This window comes from Sus scrofa, chromosome 17 (genome assembly GCF_000003025.6).
Source record: "Sus scrofa isolate TJ Tabasco breed Duroc chromosome 17, Sscrofa11.1, whole genome shotgun sequence".
Lineage (NCBI taxonomy): Eukaryota > Metazoa > Chordata > Mammalia > Artiodactyla > Suidae > Sus > Sus scrofa.
Window position 1 is genome coordinate 32,696,486 of NC_010459.5, and position 21,640 is coordinate 32,718,125.

General features: G+C 42.2%; 1 protein-coding gene across 3 annotated transcripts in view; it reads right to left on the reverse strand.

The window, feature by feature from the left end:
- Positions 1–21,640, reverse strand: part of PTPRA (protein tyrosine phosphatase, receptor type A) — a 158,617-nt gene that overhangs the window by 57,992 nt on the left and 78,985 nt on the right. For all 3 annotated transcript variants that reach the window (XM_005672777.3, XM_021077236.1, NM_001244485.1), the window contains 2 exon segments: positions 4,532–4,610; positions 3,681–4,010 (listed from right to left, as the gene is read on the reverse strand). In XM_005672777.3, coding sequence (XP_005672834.1) covers positions 3,681–4,010; positions 4,532–4,610 — 409 coding nt within the window.

Below are 21,640 nucleotides of genomic sequence, written 5' to 3' on the forward strand. Positions count from 1 at the left end.
CATTAAGAAAAATAATCAAAAATTGCTAGGGAGTTCCCATTGTGGAATAGCGGGTTAAGAATCTGGCATTTCTGCAAACTGGGGTGTAGGTAGCAGACGTGGCTTGGATCCAGTCTTGCTGTGGCCATGGCACAGGCTGGCAGCTGCAGCTCTAATTCCACCCCTAGTCTGGGAACTTTCATGTGCTGCAGGTATGGCCCTAAAAATAAGAAAAAAGAAGAAAAAAAAAAAAAAAAAAAGAACTGCTGGCAAAATTCTGAAAAAAAAGATTAAGAGATTCTCACCTTATCAGATATTAAGCACTTTAGCATTTTATAAAGTCACGATTATTAAAATAGTGGCGTTCTGTACATGAACAGAGAAAAAGATTAACAGAAAATACGGCCCAGAAAGAGAACTCAAATACATATGGGAGCCTAAATACATATCAAAACTCAATATGTGGAGTTCCTGCTGTGGCTCAGGGGTAACAAACCTGACTAGTTTCCATGATAGGGTTTGACCCTGGCCTCGCTCAGTGGGTTAAGGATCCGGCGTTGCCGTGAGCTATGGTGTAAGTTGCAGACTCGGCTGGGATCCCTCGTTGCCGTGGCTCTGGCGTAGGCCGGTGGCTACAGCTCCGATTCGACCCCTAGGCTGGGAACCTCCATATGCCGTGGGAGCGGCCCAAGAAATAGCTAAAAAGACAAGACCAAAAAACAAAAAAGCACACTTAAAATAATTTATCCTAGGGTAGTTCCCTGGTGGTTTAGTGTTTAGGACTCTGTGCTTTCACTGCTGCAGCCCAGTTCAATCCCTGGTATCCAAACTGAGATCCCATATGAAGCTGCTACATACCTGGGTGGGGGGGGCAGGAACACTACCTATATTCTCATAAATGCTTGAATAGACAAACAGCATTGTTTAAAAGAGTACTCTGGAGTTCCCACTGAGGCACAACAGGTGGCACGGCACCTCTATAGCGCCAGGATGCAGGTTCTACACCTGGCCTGGCACAATGGGTTAAAGGATCCAGCATTGCTGCAGCTGTGGCACAGGTTGCACCTGCAGCTCAGATCTGATCCCTGGTCCTTGAAGTTCATATGCTGTAGAGCGCAAAGCAAAAAAAAAAAAAAAAAAAAAAAAGAGTACTCTAATAATAACCTTAACTAGGCTAATAGAGGAAACTGGATAAATACATCAGAGTAAATAAAGCCACAAAATGAGGCAGCTCTTTAACATAGAAAGGTATGATAGGCTAATTGAAAAAATAATGTGTAGAAATATACATGGTATATTTTTACCTGTGTTATAAATGGAAGAAAAATGTGTATTTATATATATGTACATGTACTTTAAAAAAAGAGAAAAACATATTCAAAGCAAAAGTCAATAGGAAAAAAAAATTAAGAAGATTAAAGAATTAATTCAGGATACGTCCAATATCTAAATAATAAGAATTTTAGGAGGACAGAGAAAATGAAAGAGGGAAGAAAAATTTTGAAGAAGTACAAGGAAATTTCTTAGACTGAAGGACCAAAGCTCTAAAGGTCCTCTCTTAACATCATGAATGAAAAAGACCCATTTAAGAGTTTCCTGGTGGCCTTGTGGTTAAGGATTCAGTATTGTCCTAATGGATACTAGTCAGGTTTGTTACTGCTGAGCCACAATGGGAACTCCCAAATACTGATTTTTATCAAAAGTTATGATGTAACAATCATGGAAGGATAAAATGGTGTCAATGAGGAGTGTGGGGTTTAAGACTATAACATCCTGATAAACCATGAAGTTTTCCTTTTACTGATCTTGAATAAAAATCACCAGTGAAATGTAGTCTGTCTCTTCTGAGACATGAAATGTGTTAACTGTATAATTACGGGTTTCTCAGCCACAGCTTAATTTGGATCTATGGCAGATTACAGAAAATGTGGTTCCCTGACAACAGTGTGGCATGGCCATTGGAAAAAAAAAATAGGTCTAACTTTCTACCTGACAGTATTTAGACCTAAGGCAAATCATTTAATTTCTACGGTCTTACATTAAGCATCTACTAAAACCCACCATCATTCATTCTTGTATACATATGAAGAAACTGAGGTATAGAGGTTAAATAAACTTGTCTATTGTCATACGACTAGCATATGGCACAGCTGAGATTTGAACTTGAGTAGTGTGGCTCAGCAGATGGCTCATCTTAACTGCAGATGCTGCACAACCTTTACAGTGAAAATACGGGATTGAAGCTGGCAGGTGCAGGGTTGGAGTTGTAAGGTCTAGCTAAAAGATGTCATCTGTAGTAACCAAATGAGATTCAATTCAATAAATATGTCCCTCCCACGAGCCATATGTGATCCCACCCTGGGGGCACTCACCATCTAACTAGGACAGAATACACACCAAGGGGTGAGACCAACCAAGGGGAACAGTGATTTTTTGCTAGAAAAGGAATAACAATTATACAGCTGCCAAGGAACAATTATTTCCTCTACTACTCACAGAAGCCCTCTGAGGGACTCTCCAATCCTCTTTTATAAACCAGAGCCCTAAGGTTCAAAGAGGTCAGAACTTGCCCTACCCCATCTGGTCTCAGCTTCAGGTCTTCAAAGACACTTCTGCTTCAACCAGTGATTGACTCAAGGAGAGAAGTGGGATTGTCCCTGAACAAGCTGGCACCATAGCTGTTTCCCTGACCTCTTCTTCCTAACTCCACTCCTGGCCACAGATCTTCCACTCCTATCTAACTGCTATGGACTCAGACCCATTCTCCTTCCCACGGTCTCCAAGGATCCCCTCCTTTTCAAGATTAACCGTATTACTCAGTTTCACGATCCTTTCATCTTTAGTCCCTTGCATCATCAATTAGTTTCTCTCTTCTTGTATTTTCAACCTTCTCTTTTACCTTTAAACACGACTAAGTCTTCCCAGTCTAACCATCTCCCACACAAAGTAGGATATCCTCCAGAATCTTTCTTCTTGCCTCTTAACTCTATGTTAACCAGATACTCCTGAGAATTCCCAGTCTCTAGGTTTCATTACTTTGCTTGGACAATTCTACTTATTTCAAGATACTTTATGGCTGAAAAGCACAAACAAAAATAATAAAAGGGTAGGGAGTTCCCGTCGTGGCTCAGTAGTAACGAACCCAACTAGTATCCATGAGGATGGGGGTTCGATCCCTGGCCTTGCTCACTGGGTTAAGGATCTGCTGTTGCTGTGAGCTGTGGTGTAGGCTGCAGACACGGTGGCTCAGATCCTGCATTGCTGTGGCTGTGGTGCAGGCCAGGAGCCACCCACAGCTCCAATTCAACCCCTAGCCTGGGAACTTCCATATCCTGTGGGCATGGCCCAAAAAAGACAACAACAACAACAACAATAATAATTATGAAAGGCTGAATAAACTCAGAGAGCAATGGAAAGAACAAACAGAAACCAGAGTTCCTGCTGTGGTGCAGGGGAAACAAATCTGACTAGTATCCATGAAGATGCAGGTTCGATCCCGGGCCTCATGGTGAGTCGGGGATCCGACATTGCCATGAGCTGTGGTGTAGGTCGTAGACGCGGCTCAGATCTCGAGTTGCTATGGCTGTGGCACGGGCTGACAGCTGTAGCTCCAATTTGACCCTTAGTCTGGGAACTTCCATATTCCACAGGTATGGCCCAAAAAAAGAAAAGAAAAAAAAAATTGAAACCATCTCTAGTACCTGAAGGAGGAAAAGTTTCCGGAGTGGTTGCTGCAGTGCTGGCATTCCCCTCCCAAGGTTCTGTTCTGGTATCTACATGCCATGTTCCATTTGGTGAAACTGTAGTGACTACAGAATTGGTGCTCACTGTTCTTGTGGTCCCATTGTCAGAGTCTGAAGAATTGACAGTGGTTGTTACATAGGTGGGTCCCAGAGTTAGATTTGGGCTGAATGTTGGTGCCAAGGAAGGAGAAGTTACTGAAGAAGTAGGATTTGAAGTTTTGGTCTCTTCTTTAAATGATTCTGCTGTAGTTGCTTTAATAGATCTTGTAACGCCTACTGAAGGTGAAACTGTAAACCGAAAGGAAAAAAAAAGAGAGACAGGGAGAAAAAATATTACACAAAGAATTTGATAGCTCAAAAGTTATAAAGCACAAAGCCGAAAGCCCTTACTACACTCTCAAATACTTAGAACCAAAGATCAGATAGATACAAACGCACTCTCTCTTTTATTTAATGATGGATCCTTCCTTCCACTTCCAAAGCGCTACCATCTAATATAAGGAGAAACTGGATTCTTAGTTCCTCAGAATCAATATATAGGAATCTTAAATAGTAACTCCCCCCCCCTTTTTAACATTTCAGGAATAAACACACAATCTCTTCATTTAAAGTAGTATGTAGTATAAAGAACAATGCTAGGCATACAATACCACCCAGAAACTTCTAAAGACACTTATTTTACCATCACTTTTAAGTAAAACCTTAATATACTTTTCCTTTCTTTAGTATCATCAAAGCCTCAAATGTAGGCATTAAATGTAAAACCAAAATTCTGTTCCAAATACCAGTCTCATCAAATAGCAATTTACCTGTGGTAGTGTTGCTGGCACCAGCATGTATCAGACCACTGCCCAGCAGAACAAGAAGGAACCAGGAATCCATGCTGACCTGAAAAATTAGAGAGCCATGTTAGGTAAGATCCCATAAAACTGTGATTATGTCCAAACTATTCACCCAAGGAGTGTTTTGGGCAAAACTTTCCTAGCAACTAAAGTGTACAAATAGGACCAATGATCTTCTGGGAATCTGATAAGCACAATTCCCCAAGAATCCAACTACTTAACTGAATCTTTATATAACTATAATACTTAATAAGAACCTTTAGTAAGAACACTTTTTCAAGTGATTCTCAACCTTGGCTACACTTTAGAATCACACAAACAATTAAAAAAAAAAAATCCCTGTGCCAGACTGCATCTCTGGGGGTGAGAGCTAGATGGTAATTCCTTTAAAAACTCCCCAGGCAAATGCTATGTGTAGCTTTCGTGTCTTCAGAATAAGAGGTATGGAGAAGGTAGGTTGACTGCATGAATGTACTGCCCTCCAAGGCAGACATTATGCAGCTGTTCTCAACCTTTATTTTTACTTCAAACCACGTAACATGGCTGTGGCACATTCTCAATGGTAATAGTGGCTCATTCCTCCTTTCAGATGCCTATGTCCTATACTAAGCTAGGTACTAGGCAAACAATTAGGGAGCAATACTCTCAGAGGTCCCATCTTCGTAAGACTCACAGCCTAGAGATAATTCAATATGCTAATGGTTTTCTAAGGGGCACGCCTCTCCAAGGGGCACAGGACAATTTGAGGGAGGGTAGAGAGATGCAAGTGGTTTATACACAGAGTTTGCCTCTGGTACCAGCAACTAGGCCTAGCAGGGAATGAGCGGCCTTGCCAAGGTACACTCACATAAGATTTGACCAGTTCCCCACTTGACCATAACATGAAATTGGGAAACCATACAATCCCCTCTGTAAGGGTTAGAAAACAGACTGAAAGGCTGATTATTACGTATGTATATTTGTCTGATTTAAAAAAAATTTTTTTGGGCCTCACTTGAGGCACATGAAAGTTTCCCAGCCAGAGATTGAATCCACACCACAGCAGTGACAACGCCAGATCCTTAACGTGCTGAGCCGCAAGGGAACTACTATTTTGGAGAAAAATTAACTGTATATTTGGGAGTTCCTGCCATGGTGCACTGGGTTAAGAATCTAACTGCAGGAGTTCCTGTCGTGGCTCAGTGGTTAACAAATCTGACTAGGAATCATGAGGTTTCAGGTTAGATCCCTGGCCTCATTCAGTGGGTTAAGGATCCGGTGTTGCCGTGAGCTGCGGTGTAGATCACAGACGTGGCTCGGATCTGGCATTGCTGTGGCTCTGGCTTAGGCCAGGGGCTACAGCTCTAATTAGACCCCTAGCCTGGGAACCTCCATATGCTGTGGGTGCAGCCCTAGAAAAAACAAAAAAAGACATCCCCCCAAAAAATAATCTAACTGCAGTGGCTTGGGTCCCTACAGAGGTGTGGGTTCAATCACCAGCCTGGGAACTTCCACATGCCACAGGTGCAGCTGTAAAAAAATGAAAGCAAAAACAAAGCTATGTATTTGGGGGCAGGGGGTTAGACCATTACCTCATTCCATATTCCAAAATAAAATCCAGATGGGTTGAAAAATTAAATGTTTAGAAACACATTTTTAAAAGGAATAAATGAATATGAGAGCTTAGGATGAGGAAGGACTTTCTAAACATCATGTAAGAAACCACAAAACAATAAATCACAAAAGTAAAAATGTACCTCTGACAATAGGAAAAAAAGCTGCAAAATATCATAAACAATGTTCATGGATAGGAAGACTCAATATTGTCAAGATGTCAGTTCTTCCCAACTTGGTTTACAGATTCAATGCAATCTCAATCAAAATCCCACAAAGCTGTTTTGTGGATATCAACAAACTGGTTCTAAAGTTTATACGGAGATGCAAAAGACTGAGAATAGCCAATTCAATACTGAAGGAGCAAAGTCAGAAGATTACTATAAAAGCAAACAGTAATATAAAAAAGCAACAGTGATCAAGACAGAAAGAATAAATAAACAGATCAATGGTACAGGAGAGAGAATCCAGATATAGACCTACATAAACAGTCAACTGATCTTTGACAAAGGAGCAAAGATAGTCTTTTCAACACATGGTACTGCAGTAACTTGGCACACACATACCCCACCCCACCCCAAAAATCTAAATGCAGACCTTATGTTCTCCACAAAAATTAACTCAAAATGAACACAGACCTCAATGTAAATGCAAAAGACTTCCTGAAGATAACACAGGAGAAAACCTAGATGACCTTGGGTATGGCAATGACTTTTTAGATATAATACCAAAGGCAGAACCATAAAAAAATAATAAGCTGCACTTGATTAAAACTAAAAATTGTTCAGAGTTTCCTGGTGATGCAGTGGGTTAAGTATATGGCGTTGTCACTGCAGGGGCTTCAGTCCCTGCTGTGGCATGGTTTCGATTCCTGGGCTGGAACTTCAGCATGCCATGGGCACAACCAACCAAATAAACGAACAAAAAACCCAAAACTGCTCTGCAGAAGACAATGTCAAGAGAACAACACAAGAAGAAAGCCACAGACTATGAGAAAATATTGGCAAAAGACAACAGCTAAAGAACTGCTATCCAAAATAATGAACTCTTGGAAACTCCCTTGTGGTGCAGCAGGTTAAGAATCTGGTGTTGTCACTTACGGCAGCTTGGGCAGCGGTTACAGGTTCAATCCCTGGCCTGGGAACTTCAACATGCCATGGGTGTGGGCAAAAATCAAATAAGATGAAAACAAAATAAAGAACTAATTTTTCCCCCCTTTTTACCGCCAGACTGTGGCATGTGGAAGTTCCCAGGCTAGGGGTCGAATCAGAGCTCCAGGTGCTGGCCTACACCACAGCCATAGCATTGTGGGATCTGAGACTCATCTGCGACCTACACTGCAGCTCATGGCATGGCTGGATCCTTAACCCAGAGTGAGGCCAGGGATTGACCCTGCGTCCTCATGGATACTAGTTGGGTTCACTACTGTGAGCCACAATGGGAACTCCCAAAATAAAGAACTCTTAAAACTCAGGAAAACCATCAACTCGGTAATAAAATGGTAGATACATGTTATTATACATTTGACCAAACCCACAGAATGTATACCGCCAGAAGTGAACCCTAATGTAAACTATGGACTTTGAGTGATAATACTATCAATGCAGGTTCACTGATTTGTAATAAATGTACCACTGTGGAGCAGGATGTCAACAGTAGGAGAGGTTTTGTATGTGTGTGTGTGTGTGTGTGTGAGAGAGAGAGAGAGAGAAAGAGAGAGCAAGCAGGAGTATTTGGAAACTTTTATACTTTCTGATCAATTTTGTTGTGAATATAAAACTGCTCTGAAAATGCAGTCTTTTTTTTTGGTAAATTTTATGACCACACCCAGAGCATATGGAAGTTCCTGGGCCAGGGATTGAATCTGACCCATAGCTGTGACCTACATAGCAGCTGTGGCAATGCAAGATCCTTTTAACCCACTGTACCAGGCCAGGTATTAAACTCGCCTTCACATGACCAGAGCCATTTTGTAAGTCGGATTCGTAACTCACTGTGCCACATCGGGAACTCCAAAAATCTGCTATACCTGTTCTCCGACCTCACCCAGACTTTCGGTCCCTTGAACTTCTAGTTTTCTTTCCAATATCTCTGTTTAGTCTTCATTTCCTTCTCAACCAAGAAAACCTGGTGTCAGTTCAACTATTCCCTTGCGAATATCCTAAATTCTTTTGCTACATTGCTCTTCTAGTGCACCTACATGGGGAAAATAACCCCCAATCACGAACTAAGCCAACTGTCAGCCCTACATTTAGACTGTCAAATGCTCCTTAAGACAATCAAACAATCCATAAGGTTGATACCACTATTTTTGCCTCAATGGAACTCTGAACACTTTCTGGGATCCTTCTGTATTTCCCTCAACTCTCTTTCCAATTCCCCACAGCAGTGGTTTCTAAGAACCTCCTCTCCTCTCCAACCATCTCTTTTTCACATCCTTGGCTGCTGGCCTTGTCTCAGAGAAAACAGAAGCCACTGGACTAGGATACCCTTAACTCCCAGTCACCTTACTTAACAAACCTCCTCCTCTCTGCAATACCTCCCAAAAATCTGAGTCCCTTAGGAATCTTGTCCTGTAGATCCTCTACCACGATCTCTTAGCTTTAATAAAGCATTTAAACATGATTAAGAACATCTCAAAGAAAAGAACTCCTTTTATTTATTTTTTGTCTTTTTGCCATTTCTTGGGCTGCTCCCGCGGCATATGGAGGTTCCCAGGCTAGGGGTCTAATTGGAGCTGCAGCCACCGGCCTACACCACAGCCACAGCAACGTGGGATCTCAGACGTGTCTTCGACCTACACCACAGCTCACAGCAACGCCAGATCCTTAACCCACTGAGCAAGGCCAGGGATCAAACCCACAACCTCATGGTTCTTAGTCGGATTCGTTAACCACTGAGCCACAACAAGAATTCCAAAAGAATTCCTTTTAATCCACATCACTTTTCTAGTTAGCATTCTCTCAATTCCACCTCGCAGCCAAATTTCTAGAAAGAGTTGTCTCCATGGCAACCTGGCTTCTTTTTCCACCATTCCACCAAAACAACTATCTCCATATTTGTAATGAATATGCTCTTTAAAAAATATTTCCAACTCATTTACAAAGGTCTGATTTCCCTGATATTTAAAGGACTCCTACAGATTAAGAAATGGCAAGAGATGAAAAAGACAATTCACAGAAAACCAATCTCATTCATGTTCAAAGAAAGCCAAATTAACCTATATTGCAATATCATTTTTCACCTATCAGGCAAATATAAAAACCTTTTAACAACATTTTGTTGGCAAAGGTTTGTGTAAACAAATACTCTCATATGATCTGTAAATCCCAGAATTACATAAGCATAAACCTTTGACACATTTCAACTTGTAAACTTTACATATACACTATAATTTTTCTTTTTTTTTCTTTGCTGTGCCCATGGCATGTGGGAGTTCCTGGGCCAGGGACTGAGCCCAGAAGTGACAATGCCGAATCCTTAACCATCAGGCCACCAGGGAACTTCTATCCCATACTTTTAAAGTGACCTATGTATAGGTTACTCAATGCGGCATAGTTTGCAATAGAAAAAGACCAAAAATAATCTAAATATTTATCAATGGGAGAAGAGGGCACAATTAAATAAATTATGGCATATTCATAAAATGGAATACTATGCAGCTGTTAAACAGAATGAGAAAGCTCTTTGGAGATCATTTAATTCAGCACACAGGACATTTAAAACTTCTGAACCATCTTAAAAAAAACTTTTGAGGAGTTCCCATCATGGCTCAGCAGAAACAAATCTGACTAGTATCCATCCTTGGCCTCACTCAGTGGGTTAAGGATCCAGCATTGCCATGAGCTGTGGTGTAGGGCACAGACGCAGCTTGATCTGGCGTTGCTGTGGCTGTGGTGTAGCTGGTAGCCGCAGCTCCGATTCCAACCCCTAGCCTGGGAATGTCCATATGCCTCGGGGCGGCCCTAAAAAGACAAAACAAAACAAAACAAAAAAACCTTAGATTAAAAAATAACTTTTGCAAAAGCTCAATTAAAAGTCAGGAGAGGAGGAGTTCCCTTTGTGGCAGGTTAAGAACCTGACAAGAGTCTCCATGAGGATATGGGTTCAATCCCTGGCCTTGCTCAGTGGGTTAAGGATCCAGCACTGCTGCAACCTGCGGTGTAGGCTGCAGATGTGGCTTGGATCCCACATTGCCGTGGCTGTGGCTTAGGCCAGTCACTGCAGCTCAGATCCAACCCGTAGCCCGGGAGCTTCCATATGCCATAGGTGCAATCATAAAAAAGGAAAAGGGGTGAAAAAAGGAGGAAAGGGAAAAAAAAAAAATCACAAGAGGAAAAGCCCATTGGTATTTCTTTCTCCTTAGCCCATTCTCCTTTCTCTTTCCCTCCCCCCCACCTGTGTGTGTGTGTGTCTGTCTGTCTGTCTGTTTATCTCACTCACACACTCCCTCTTTGTTGTTAAATTCTTCAACTTCTCTGTCACATCTGATTTACTGACATCCCATACTCTCCTAAATTCATCTCTTCCCCATACCTCTCTGAATTGAGGGCTTTAAAAGCTGACTCTACAACAAAGGCATTGTCCTGACACAGACGAACAGTTAAATAGTTTGAGAGAAATAGGCACTATCGATCGTCAGGAGGAAACCAGTCCCTGTCAGCTGTACTCTGCACGATGCCAGAAATCCTGTGCACAAATTCTAATAGCAGAATGATTTTTAGGATGAGCTACTCGTGATACTTCTATTTTTAAAATTAGTTTGTCTGACAACTTCTTTTATAAAAAGACACCTAACTTTATGACCCAGTAATTCCATTTCTATATATTTATGCAAGAGAAATAAGAACATATGTCCAGAAAAAGACTAGTACAAGAATGTTCCTAACAAATAGCTGAAAATAACCCAAGGAACCATCAATAAGAGAATATATCAATAACAGAGAGTGGTTTCTTTCTCACAATAGAATACTGCTCAGGAACAAAAAGGAAAAAAATACTGATACACACCAAAAAAATGGACGAATCTTTTTTTTTTTTTCGGGCTGCACCTGCAGCATGTGGAAGTTCCCAGGCCAGGGGTGGAATCGGAGCCACATCTGCGACCTACACCACAGCCACAGCAACACAGGATTCTTAAACCACTAAGCAAGGCCAGGGATCGAATCCACATCCTCATGGTTACTAGTTGGCTTTTTACCACTGAGCCACGATGGGAAATCCTCTTTTTTTCTAATTAAGGCCACACCTGTGGCATATGGACGTTCCCAGGCTAGTGGTCGAATCGGAGCTGCAGCTGCCAGCCTGTACCACAGCCACAGCAACATGGGATCTGAGCAACCTATGCTGCAGCTTGCAGCAACACCAGATTCTTACTTAACCCACTGATCGAGGCCAGGGATCAAACCCGCATTCTCATGGATACTAGTCAGATTCTTATCCCACTGAGCCACAACAGGAACTCCTGGATGAATCTTAAAAACATCATGCTGAGTGAAAAAAGCCTTACACAAGAATATAAAACATGTTGGAGTTCCTGTCGTGGCGCAGTGGTTAATAAATCCAACTAGGAACCATGAAATTGCAGGTTTCATCCCTGGCCTCGCTCAGTGGGTTAAGGATCCAGCGTTGCCGTGAGCTGTGGTGTAGGTCGCAGACGAAGCTTGGATCTGGCCTTGCTGTGGCTGTGGTGTAGGCCAGTGGCTGCAGCTCCAATTAGACCCCTAGCCTGGGAACCTCCATATGCTGCGGGTGCAGCCTTAAAAAGACCAAATAAAATAAAATAAAATAAAATAAAATAAAATAAAATAATTTTTAAAAAAGAATATAAAACATGTGACTTTATGTAGATGAAGCTCTAGAAAAAGCAAAACTAACCTATGGTGGAAAAATCAGAAGAATGGTTGACTGGAAAAAGATGGAGGATTTATTGGAAAGGAACATGAGAGTTCCTGGAAAACAGTAATATTCAGTATCTTGATAGAGCCGGTTGCATGGGTGTATGTGTTTTTCAGAACTCACTGAATGATATCTTAAGATTTGTGCACTTCACTGTACATAAATTTTATCTCTATAAAAGATTCCACCCATAAACACATATTGTAAATGATACGTATGCTTGAGTATTTGGGAAGAAGTACACTGATCTATGCAATTTACTTTGCAATACACTGAAAATGATATGAACTGATGGATGAATAGAGGAGATGGATAAATAGATAAAACAGTAAAATGTTACAGATGTTGTACAATCTATCTGGTAGATATAAAATTTTCTCAGCTTTTCTCTAGAATAAAAGGCTGATAGGAAGTTCCTGTGTGGCACAGCAGGTTAAGGATCCAGCATTGCCTAACTGTGGTGCAGATCACAACTGTGGTGCAGGTTTGATCCCTGGCCCGCGGAATTTTCGTATGCTGCAGCTGTGGCTGTAAGGAGGGAAAAAAAATTTTTAAATAAAAGAATAAAAGGCTGATTAAAGAAAAACAACAACAACAAAAAAAACCCCAAAAAGTTCAGGAGTTTCCATTGCGCCTCAGTGGGTTAAGAACCCAATTAGTATGTGGGTTCAATACTGGCCTTGCTCAATGGGTTAATGATCCAGCAATGCCGAATGAAAGCTGCATTATACTGCAGATGTGGCTTGAATCTGGCATGGCTGTTGCTGTTGCTTAGGTCGGCAACTGAAGCTCTGATTGGACCTCTAGCCTGGGAACTTCCATATGCCACAGTTGTGGTCCTAAAGAAAAAAAAAAATGAGTTCAGCAACCAAGTAAATCAACTATACTTCAATAAACCTTTAAAAAAAATAAAAGTAGGAGTTCCCGTCGTGGTTCAGTGGTTAACAAATCTGGCTAGGAACCATGAGGTTGCGGGTTTGATCCCTGGCCTTGCTCAGTGGGTTGGGGATCTGGCGTTGCCGTGAGCTGTGGTGTGGGTTGCAGATGCGGCTTGGATCCCGAGTTGTTGTGGCTGTGGCGTAGGCTGGCGGCTATAGCTCCGATTGGACCCCTAGCCTGGGAACCTCCATGTGCCGCAGGAGCAGCCCAAGAAATGGCAAAAAGACAAAAATAAATAAATAAATAAATAATAAAAGTACATTGATTTTTTAAAAATCAGTTCAGGGAGAATTGGTATTTTTATAATCCTGGACACGGTATTTTCTCTGTTTATTCAAGTTTTTATGTTCAGAGTGTTCCTTTATTTTCCTGTGCTATTCATTTGTTCCTGGTTGTTTTATATTATAAATTTATATTATGAATCTTTTTTCTATTCTTTTCCTTTTTTTCTTTTTTGGCTACCCCACAGCATATGGAGTTCCAGGCCAGTGATCCGATTCAAGCCACAGTTGCAACCTACATCACAGCAGCTGTGGCAACGCCAAATCCTTAACCCACTGTGCCAGGCCAGGGATCAAACCTGTGCTCTAGCACTCCGGAGACACAACCGATTCCAGTGTGCCATACGGGAACTCCTGAAATCTTTTCTTTTTTCTTTTTTTTTTTTAATTTCATCTTCACTAAAGAAAAACTGACATATAAAGTTATATTTAGGGAGTTCTCATTATAGCACAGCAGAAATGAATCAGAATACTAATGAGGATGCCGGTTCGATCTCTAGCCTCACTCAGTGTGTCAGGGATCTGGTGTTGCTGTGAGCTGTGATGTAGGTTGCAGACTTGGCTCGGATCTGGCGTTGCTGTGGCTGTGGCATGGGCCAGTAGCTGCAGCTCCTATTTGATCCCAAGGCTGGGAACTTCCATATGTTGCAGGTGCAGCCCTAAAGAGCAAAAAAGAAAAGAAAAGAAAAAAAAAAAAGATATTTAAAGTGTACATTGTGGTGATTTTATACATACACACAGACAAACACACTGTAAAAATGTCCCCCTTCTAGTTAATTAATATATTCATTACCTCACCTGTCATTTTTTTAAGGGGGTGGGGGAGAGAAAATTTAAGTTCTATTTTCTTAGCAAATTTCAATTATACAACATAGTATTATGAACTGCCAATAACATCTTTAAATTAGATCCTCAGACTATCTTCTAGTTGAATGTAATCTTTTAATATTATTAAAAGACTACTTTTTTATATAGGGAAGACACTGATCTTCCTCCCCTCCACTGAAATTATAAACTATTAAAATATATAAATACAGAATGATCATTATAAGACATACAAACAGAAGAGACGGATACAAAGAAGAGCCTAAGTCTCATTCACCTCCTGCCAGTCCCATTTCCCAAAAGTGATCACTAAATAATTTCTTCCATATTCTTTAGCTATTTCTTATACTACTCAAGCATATACCTACATATAATAAATAAATATTTTTTCAGATAAACAGGAGAGTACACATACTGTCCATAGCTTGCATTTTTACTTAAATTATAAATCCTGGACATCTTCCACACCAACAGTTTCTAGCTACCTTTCTTTTCAGTAGCTGCAGAGTGTTTTGTCTTACGGATATACCACAATTATTTTAACCAGTCTTTCTGATTGCTTTTGCTAGGTAGGAGTTAACTACACATAATTTCCTCCCCTATCTTACACATTATTTTTGACTGGGCAACAGTGGCCTAAGAAAATACAGATATATTCCAGGAAAATCAAATAATGGAAGAAACTCGTTTATACATTTTTCAATTTTCCAAAAACACATGTGAATCAAAAGCTTTGGTTATGTGAGTATAGAATAAATGAGCAGGGAGGCTTCAGATGAGTCATGAAGGATGGGGGAGTTCCCTAATTTATTAAACACAATGGCACACGCATTACATCCTTTCTCCTACCCTATCACACATCAGACAAATGGCTAATATTCACTTCTTTTATCACTACAAAAACTTTTTCTTTTCTTTTTTTAGGGCCACACCGGCAGCATATAGAGGTTCCCAGGCTAGGGGTCCAATTGGAGCTGTAGCCACTAGCCTACACCATAGCCACAGCAAGGCCAGATCCAAGCTGAGTCTGCAACCTACATCACAGCTCACAGCAATGCCGGATTCCTAACCGGCCGAGCGAAGCCAGGGATTGAACCTGTGTCATCATGGATGATAGTCAGATTTTCCACTGAGACACAACGGAACCCCACAAAAACATTTCTTACTAAAAAAAAGAAAAAAAAAGAAAAAAAAAAAAAGAAAAAAAACCGTTTCCATTGCACAGACATTAGGGAGATAAATCAGGAAAGTTTAACATTCAAATAACCGAGAAAAACCAAAACACCACTGGCAATTCTTAAAAGTCTTGGGACAGGGAGTTCCCATCGTGGCGCAGTGGTTAACGAATCCGACTAGGAACCATGAGGTTGCGGGTTCGGTCCCTGCCCTTCCTCAGTGGGTTAATGATCTGGCGTTGCCGTGAGCTGTGGTGTAGGTCGCAGACGTGGCTCGGATCTCGCGTTGCTGTGGCCCTGGCGTAGGCCGGTGGCTACAGATTTGATTCGACCACTAGCCTGGGAACCTCCATATGCCTCGGGAGCAGCCCAAAGAAATAGCAGAAAGACAAAAAAGTAAATAAATAAATAAATAAAATAAATAAAAAGAAAAAGAAAAATAGTTAAAAAAAAAAAAAGTCTTGGGACAACAGCAAAGAAAATTCTGAAAAATCACAGCTGTTTTTTTCCTGATAGTTTAATGTCTAAGGACATTTTCTAAATGTTCTTAAAATTCAAAAATTCAGCGGAGTTCCTGTCATCCATCCAGCACTCAAGATGAAGGAACCACCACACGAATACTGAGTATCTATCAGAGAAAGATTTTTTTGCCTTCTGGCCAAAAAAAAACACTCCTTGTCCAGACAAACACTCCCCCATCAATGGACCCCAAGGTCCTGGTAGGTAAGCCATTCTCACCTAATAGCAGGGAGAAGAAGAAAACTGGTTACTAGTACTAAGGAGAGTACACACCCATTCCTCAGCTAGGTGACTAAATTCTGGCCAAGGAGATAAAAGCTAAAGTCTATTATGAGATCTCTAGAAAGGTGGTTTAGCAGGCAGGGAGGGGGAGTTCCCGTCATGGCTCAGTGGTAACAAACCCAACTAGAATCCATGAGGATGGAGGTTCAATCCCTGGCCTCGCTCAGTGGGTTAAGGATCCAGCACTGCCGTGAGCTGTGGTGTGGGTCACAGATGAGGCCAGGATCCTGTGTTGCTATGGCTGTAGACTGGCAGCTGTAGCTAGCCTGGGAACTTCCGTATGTCAAGGGTGCAGGTTTAAAAGCAAAACAAGGAGTTCCCGTCGTGGCACAGTGGTTAACGAATCCGACTAGGAACCATGAGGTTGTGGGTTCGGTCCCTGCCCTTGCTCAGTGGGTTAATGATCCGACGTTGCCGTGAGCTGCGGTGTAGGTTTCAGACGCAGCTCAGATCTCGCGTTGCTGTGGCTCTGGCGTAGGCAGGTGGCTACAGCTCCGATTAGACCCCTAGCCTGGGAACTCCATATGCCGTAAGAGCAGCCCAATAAATGGCAAAAAAGACACCCCCCCCAAAAAAAAAGCAAAACAAGCAAACAAAACAAACAACAGGCAGGGAGGGAGACTTTTCCTCTATTTTCTCTCCTATAACCTAGAATTTAGATGTGATGATTAGAGCCCCAACAGCCACTAAGGACCCTGAAGTGACTTTTAGGATAACAGAAAAGAGAGACAAGAGACTGAGTTCTCTAATGACACTGCTGAACTGCCATATCAGCCCTGCTTACTTGTGGACTTTGTATATACAAGAAAGAAATAAACCTATTTTCTGATATATGCAACCAACCTTGATCCTGATACAGACAGTAATGAAAAATAAGATCAACTCCTAACATTATGATTTATGATGGATGAGAAATGGAAATTATGAGGGTGCTCTGCAATGCAGTTTTCTCCATGCTCTTACTAGGAGGCACAATGCTGCACACATTTCCTAAAGAAGAAAAATGTTAGAAGGAATCAATATTATTAAGTTCCCACTAGCAAAGGAGAGCTCAGCCAATCTGTCTATTCCCCAGAGTTTGCATTCCTGCTGTGATAGCTTCCATTAAGAGTCATCTACTCAGGAGTTCCTGTTGTGGCTCAGCGGTAACGAATCAGACTAGTAACTGTGAAGATATGGGTTCAATCCCCAGCCTGATCAGTGGGTTAAGGATCTGGCATTGCCATGAACTGTGGTGTAGGTCACAGATGTGGCTTAGATCTGGCATTGCTGTGGCCTTGGCTGTGGTGTAGGCTGACAGCTGTAGCTCTGATTTGAACCCTAGTCTGGGAACTTCCATAAGCTGTGGGTGCGGCCCTAAAAAGAAAAAAACAAAAAAACAAAAAAACTAGCTATTCAAAGTTAAGCATTCAATAGTCAATATATAAGTACTGATAAAACATGACCAAGTATCAGGTTCATATTATTTCAATATTCAACCTTCTATCTTAGTTAAATCTCAGAGTAACTCTACAAGAGAAATTCTCCTCTTACCCCCATTTTGAAGATAAAGAAATTGAGAGGTGGTCACATAGCTGGTAACTGCAGAAGTAGAATCCAAATCCAGATCTACCTGACTTTTCTTTGACCCTTCAAAAGCTTAAAGACTGCTGAAGGATGTCTCCTAGGCATGGGAGAAATAAAGAAGTGTGGCAGCTAGGAGTGTTAAGCTCTGCCTAGGCCTTCTTCTAGAGCTGCTCAGGTTCTTGGATTTGAGAAAAAGGCACACAGAAGGAGAGTTCAGTTCCTTCAGTGAAGTGTTCATTCAATCAATACTATATTATTTATTATTAAGAACAAACTATTCTTAAAACTATAATCCTTGGGTACCTGCTATAGGCTAGGCACCTTAGGCATGCTATATACTTTAAACCAATCAATCCCTACAACCATCTATGAGTTAGATACTGTTTTTCCATTCTACAAATGAATCTAAAAATCACAGAGGTTAAGGAATTTATTTGAGGCCATATACCTATTAAGTGGCTACTAGGATTCAAACACAAGGCTTTCAAAACTCCAAAGCTCACATTTTCCCCTTTGTGCTTCACCAGACAATGGCAATACACAGATTAGACATGGACTAGATATAAGCGGTCATCAAGTAGTTCACTAACCAGTAGTGAGGCACAAATGAACTATTTATTCAAAACCTGAGTATCACCTGGCACAATGTTAGTCAATTAACACTAAGGTGAGGTAGCGAAACTGCAGAACAAAGAAGGCATTTGCAGGGGAGATAATGCTTGAGATGAACTTGGGAAGATAAAGAGCAGTTATCCAAGGGTCAGAAACAAGAATCATTCTTTAAAGCAGAGAGGACTTAATGCTTGAAAAAGCATTTGGCTCCTGGAGTGGCAAAAGAGCTGGGCAAGAGCATCAAACAGGACCTCAATAAACCTTTGCTAAATGAATGTGAAAATGGCAGACATAAAAGATTGGGGTCTGTGAGGCTATGTGGAGGAAATTCAGGAGAGGAGTCTAGAAGCAGTGAAGGGATCACAAAGGAGCCTGCTGGGTCACAATAAAAAGTTCTGACTTTCCACTGAACACACTGAAGAACCACCAAAATCTTTAACACAGAAAAGTTGACCATAATTATTTGGATTTTAAAAACACTGACTGACAGTAGGGCAGAGGATCAACTGGTGTGGTTTGAGGTTAGGAGGGATACTGACTGAAGCCTTCAGAAGTTAATCTAGCCAATAAACCAGAAGGACATCAGAGCAGGACTGATTATTTTTTTGAGTTTTTAATTTTTTTTTTTTTGCTTTTTTTTAGGGCCGCACCTGCGGCATATGGAGGTTCCCAGGCTAGGGGTCGAATCGGAGCTACAGCTGCTGGCCTACGCCACAGTCACAGTAGCACAGGATCCACGCTGCGTCTGAGACCTACACCACAGCTCACGGCAATGCCGGATCCCCAACTCACTAAGGGAGGCCAGGGATCGAACCCGTAACCTCATGGTTCCTAGTTGGATTCATTTCCGCTGAGCCACAACGGGAACTCCAGGACTGATAAATTTACAGAAGTGGAACTGAAGACTTAACAATAAAGATGCCAGAGGTAAGGAAGGCCCAGGTCTCTGACTTAGATGAATCTTAATGCTATAAGTAGGAGGATGACTGCTTTGGGACATACCATAGGGAAGGTGATGAGCTTAGCTCTGAACACAGAATAATGCAGTACTACAGTACATGTTGTTCTTATATGGGAAAGGGATGCGAGGTGAAGGGTAGGAGAAAGGGCAGAATGGCTGATGGGCAATGACAAAGCAGCTGTCACGGAAGTCAGGCAGTACGCCAAAGGAAGGAAAAAGACAGCTGTAAGACAACTGACAAAAGCAGCAAAGAGTCAGCCTGGCAGGAGACATCTGACAAGCACAGAAGGCAGGAGTAGGTGGGTGTTGGTGTGTCAAAGACTGATACATGCCACCAAGGGGAGGACTGAGTACGAACAGCACACTCAATACCTGCTAGTGAGAAAAAAGAATCAGAAAAACTGCTGAAGAGTGCTGGAACACCAGAAATCAACTTTCATTACAGGTCTTCTATGGAGAAAGACAATATGACAGAGGCCCAAAATAAAGGGAAGAGGACCTCCTAAATTAGTAGGAGCCTAAAGCTCTTAAGAGCAGCTTGTTTCCGTAGGTGGTGAATTTACGTAGAGAATGAAAAAGGACCACCAAGGCTGCAAAATAAAACTGTTAAATTCTACTGTCTATAAGTTACACCTAAGGTAAGATTCGGTTTGGGGTATGGAAAGAGATGAGCCCAGAGGCAAGGAGGTCAATTAGATTACTTCAATAAACAGAATAGTCTGGTATAAACTTATATTGCAGATTAATCAAGACAAAGAACAATACAGAAAAGTATTTGTTCTGCTTATAGCACACCTTGGAATAAACCACTAGATTTATGAAACCAAAATACAGTACAGATTATATGCATAAAATAAAACTTAAAAAACAAACCAGGGATGAAGCTTGGTCAAAATGGCAGAGTAGGAGACCCTAAGTTTACCTCCTCTCATAGGCAACCAAAATCAGAATTATCTGCAGAGCAACTACTGATGAGAAAGACCGGAATCTAGCAGAAAAGATTTACAACTAAAGGCACAAAGAAAAGAGTAGTAGGGGTGTAGCTGAGAGAGAGTCAAGACCCATACCCCCAGGTGGGTGACCCACAACAGAAGGGTAATTATGATTGCAGAGGTTCTCCCGAGCAGCAATGGGTCTGAGCCCAGGGTTCCTGCACCAGGAAGACAAGCCCCAGAACATTGGACTTTGAAGGTCAAAAGAGCTTACTTGTGGGAGTTCCAGAGAGCTGTGGGAAATAGCCTGTTAAAGGGCATACACAAAATAGCATATGTTTCAGGGCCCAGGGCAGAAGCTGTAATCTGAAAGAAGGCTGGGTCAGACCCACCTGCTGATCTTGGAGAGTGTCCCAGAGATGCAGGAGGCAACTGGAGCTCACCTGGGGAACCCTCACACTGGTGGCAGCCATTTTGGGGAGCCTGTTCTACCACGTGCATACTGGTGCTAGCAAGCACATTTTGAACCCTCCCTCTAGCTTATTAGCACCGGATACTGACCCACCCACTAGTATTTGGTTGCCTCAGGCCAAGCAACTAGCCAGGCAGGGACACAGCCCCACCCATCAGCAGGCAGGCTACCTCCAGAGGCCACAGCCAACTTGGGACATGCTCTGTCCACTAGAGAGTCCAGAACCTGGCCCTATAACCAACACGCAGGCACTAATCCGGGGACCTCCAGGACCTGCAGCCAGAGATCCTAGAAATCAGCACTGCCCACCAGCACGCCAACACAACTCCAGGACCCCCAGAGCCCTGCAGCCAGAGACCCTGGGTCCTGGCTCTGCCCATCAGTGAGCTGGCATTAGCCCAAGGACCAGCCTCAAAAATCAATGGGCAGATGAAGTTCCCATCATGGCTCAGTGGTAATGAACCCAACTAGTATCCATGTGGATGCAGGTTTGATCCCCTGGCCTCGCTCAGTGGGTTAAGGATCCAGCATTGCCATGAGCTGTGGTGTAGGTCACAGACTCAGCTTGGATCTGGTGTTGCTTTGGCTGTGGGGTAGGCCAGCAACTGTAGCTCTGATTAGACCCCTAGCCTGAGAACTTCCATATGCTGTGGGTATGGCTCTAAAAAGACCAAAAAACAAAACCAAACCCATGGGCAGAGTTCCCATTGTGGCTCAGCTAAAAACCAGACATAGTATCCATGACGATAGAGGATATGGGCTCAATCGCTGGAATTGCTCAGTGAGTTAAGCATCTGGCATTGCTGCAAGGTGTGGCATAGGCCTGCAGCTACAGCTGTGATTCAATCCCCAATGCAGGAACTTCCATATGCTGCGGGTGAAGCCATAAAAAGGAAAAAAAAAAAAAAATCAGTAGGCAGGCACCAGCCCCGGGACTCCCTGGGTCCCAGCTATACCCACCAGCAAGCCAACACCAGCTCCAAGAAACCTCAGGCCCCTCAGCCCTAGAATCCAGTCTCAT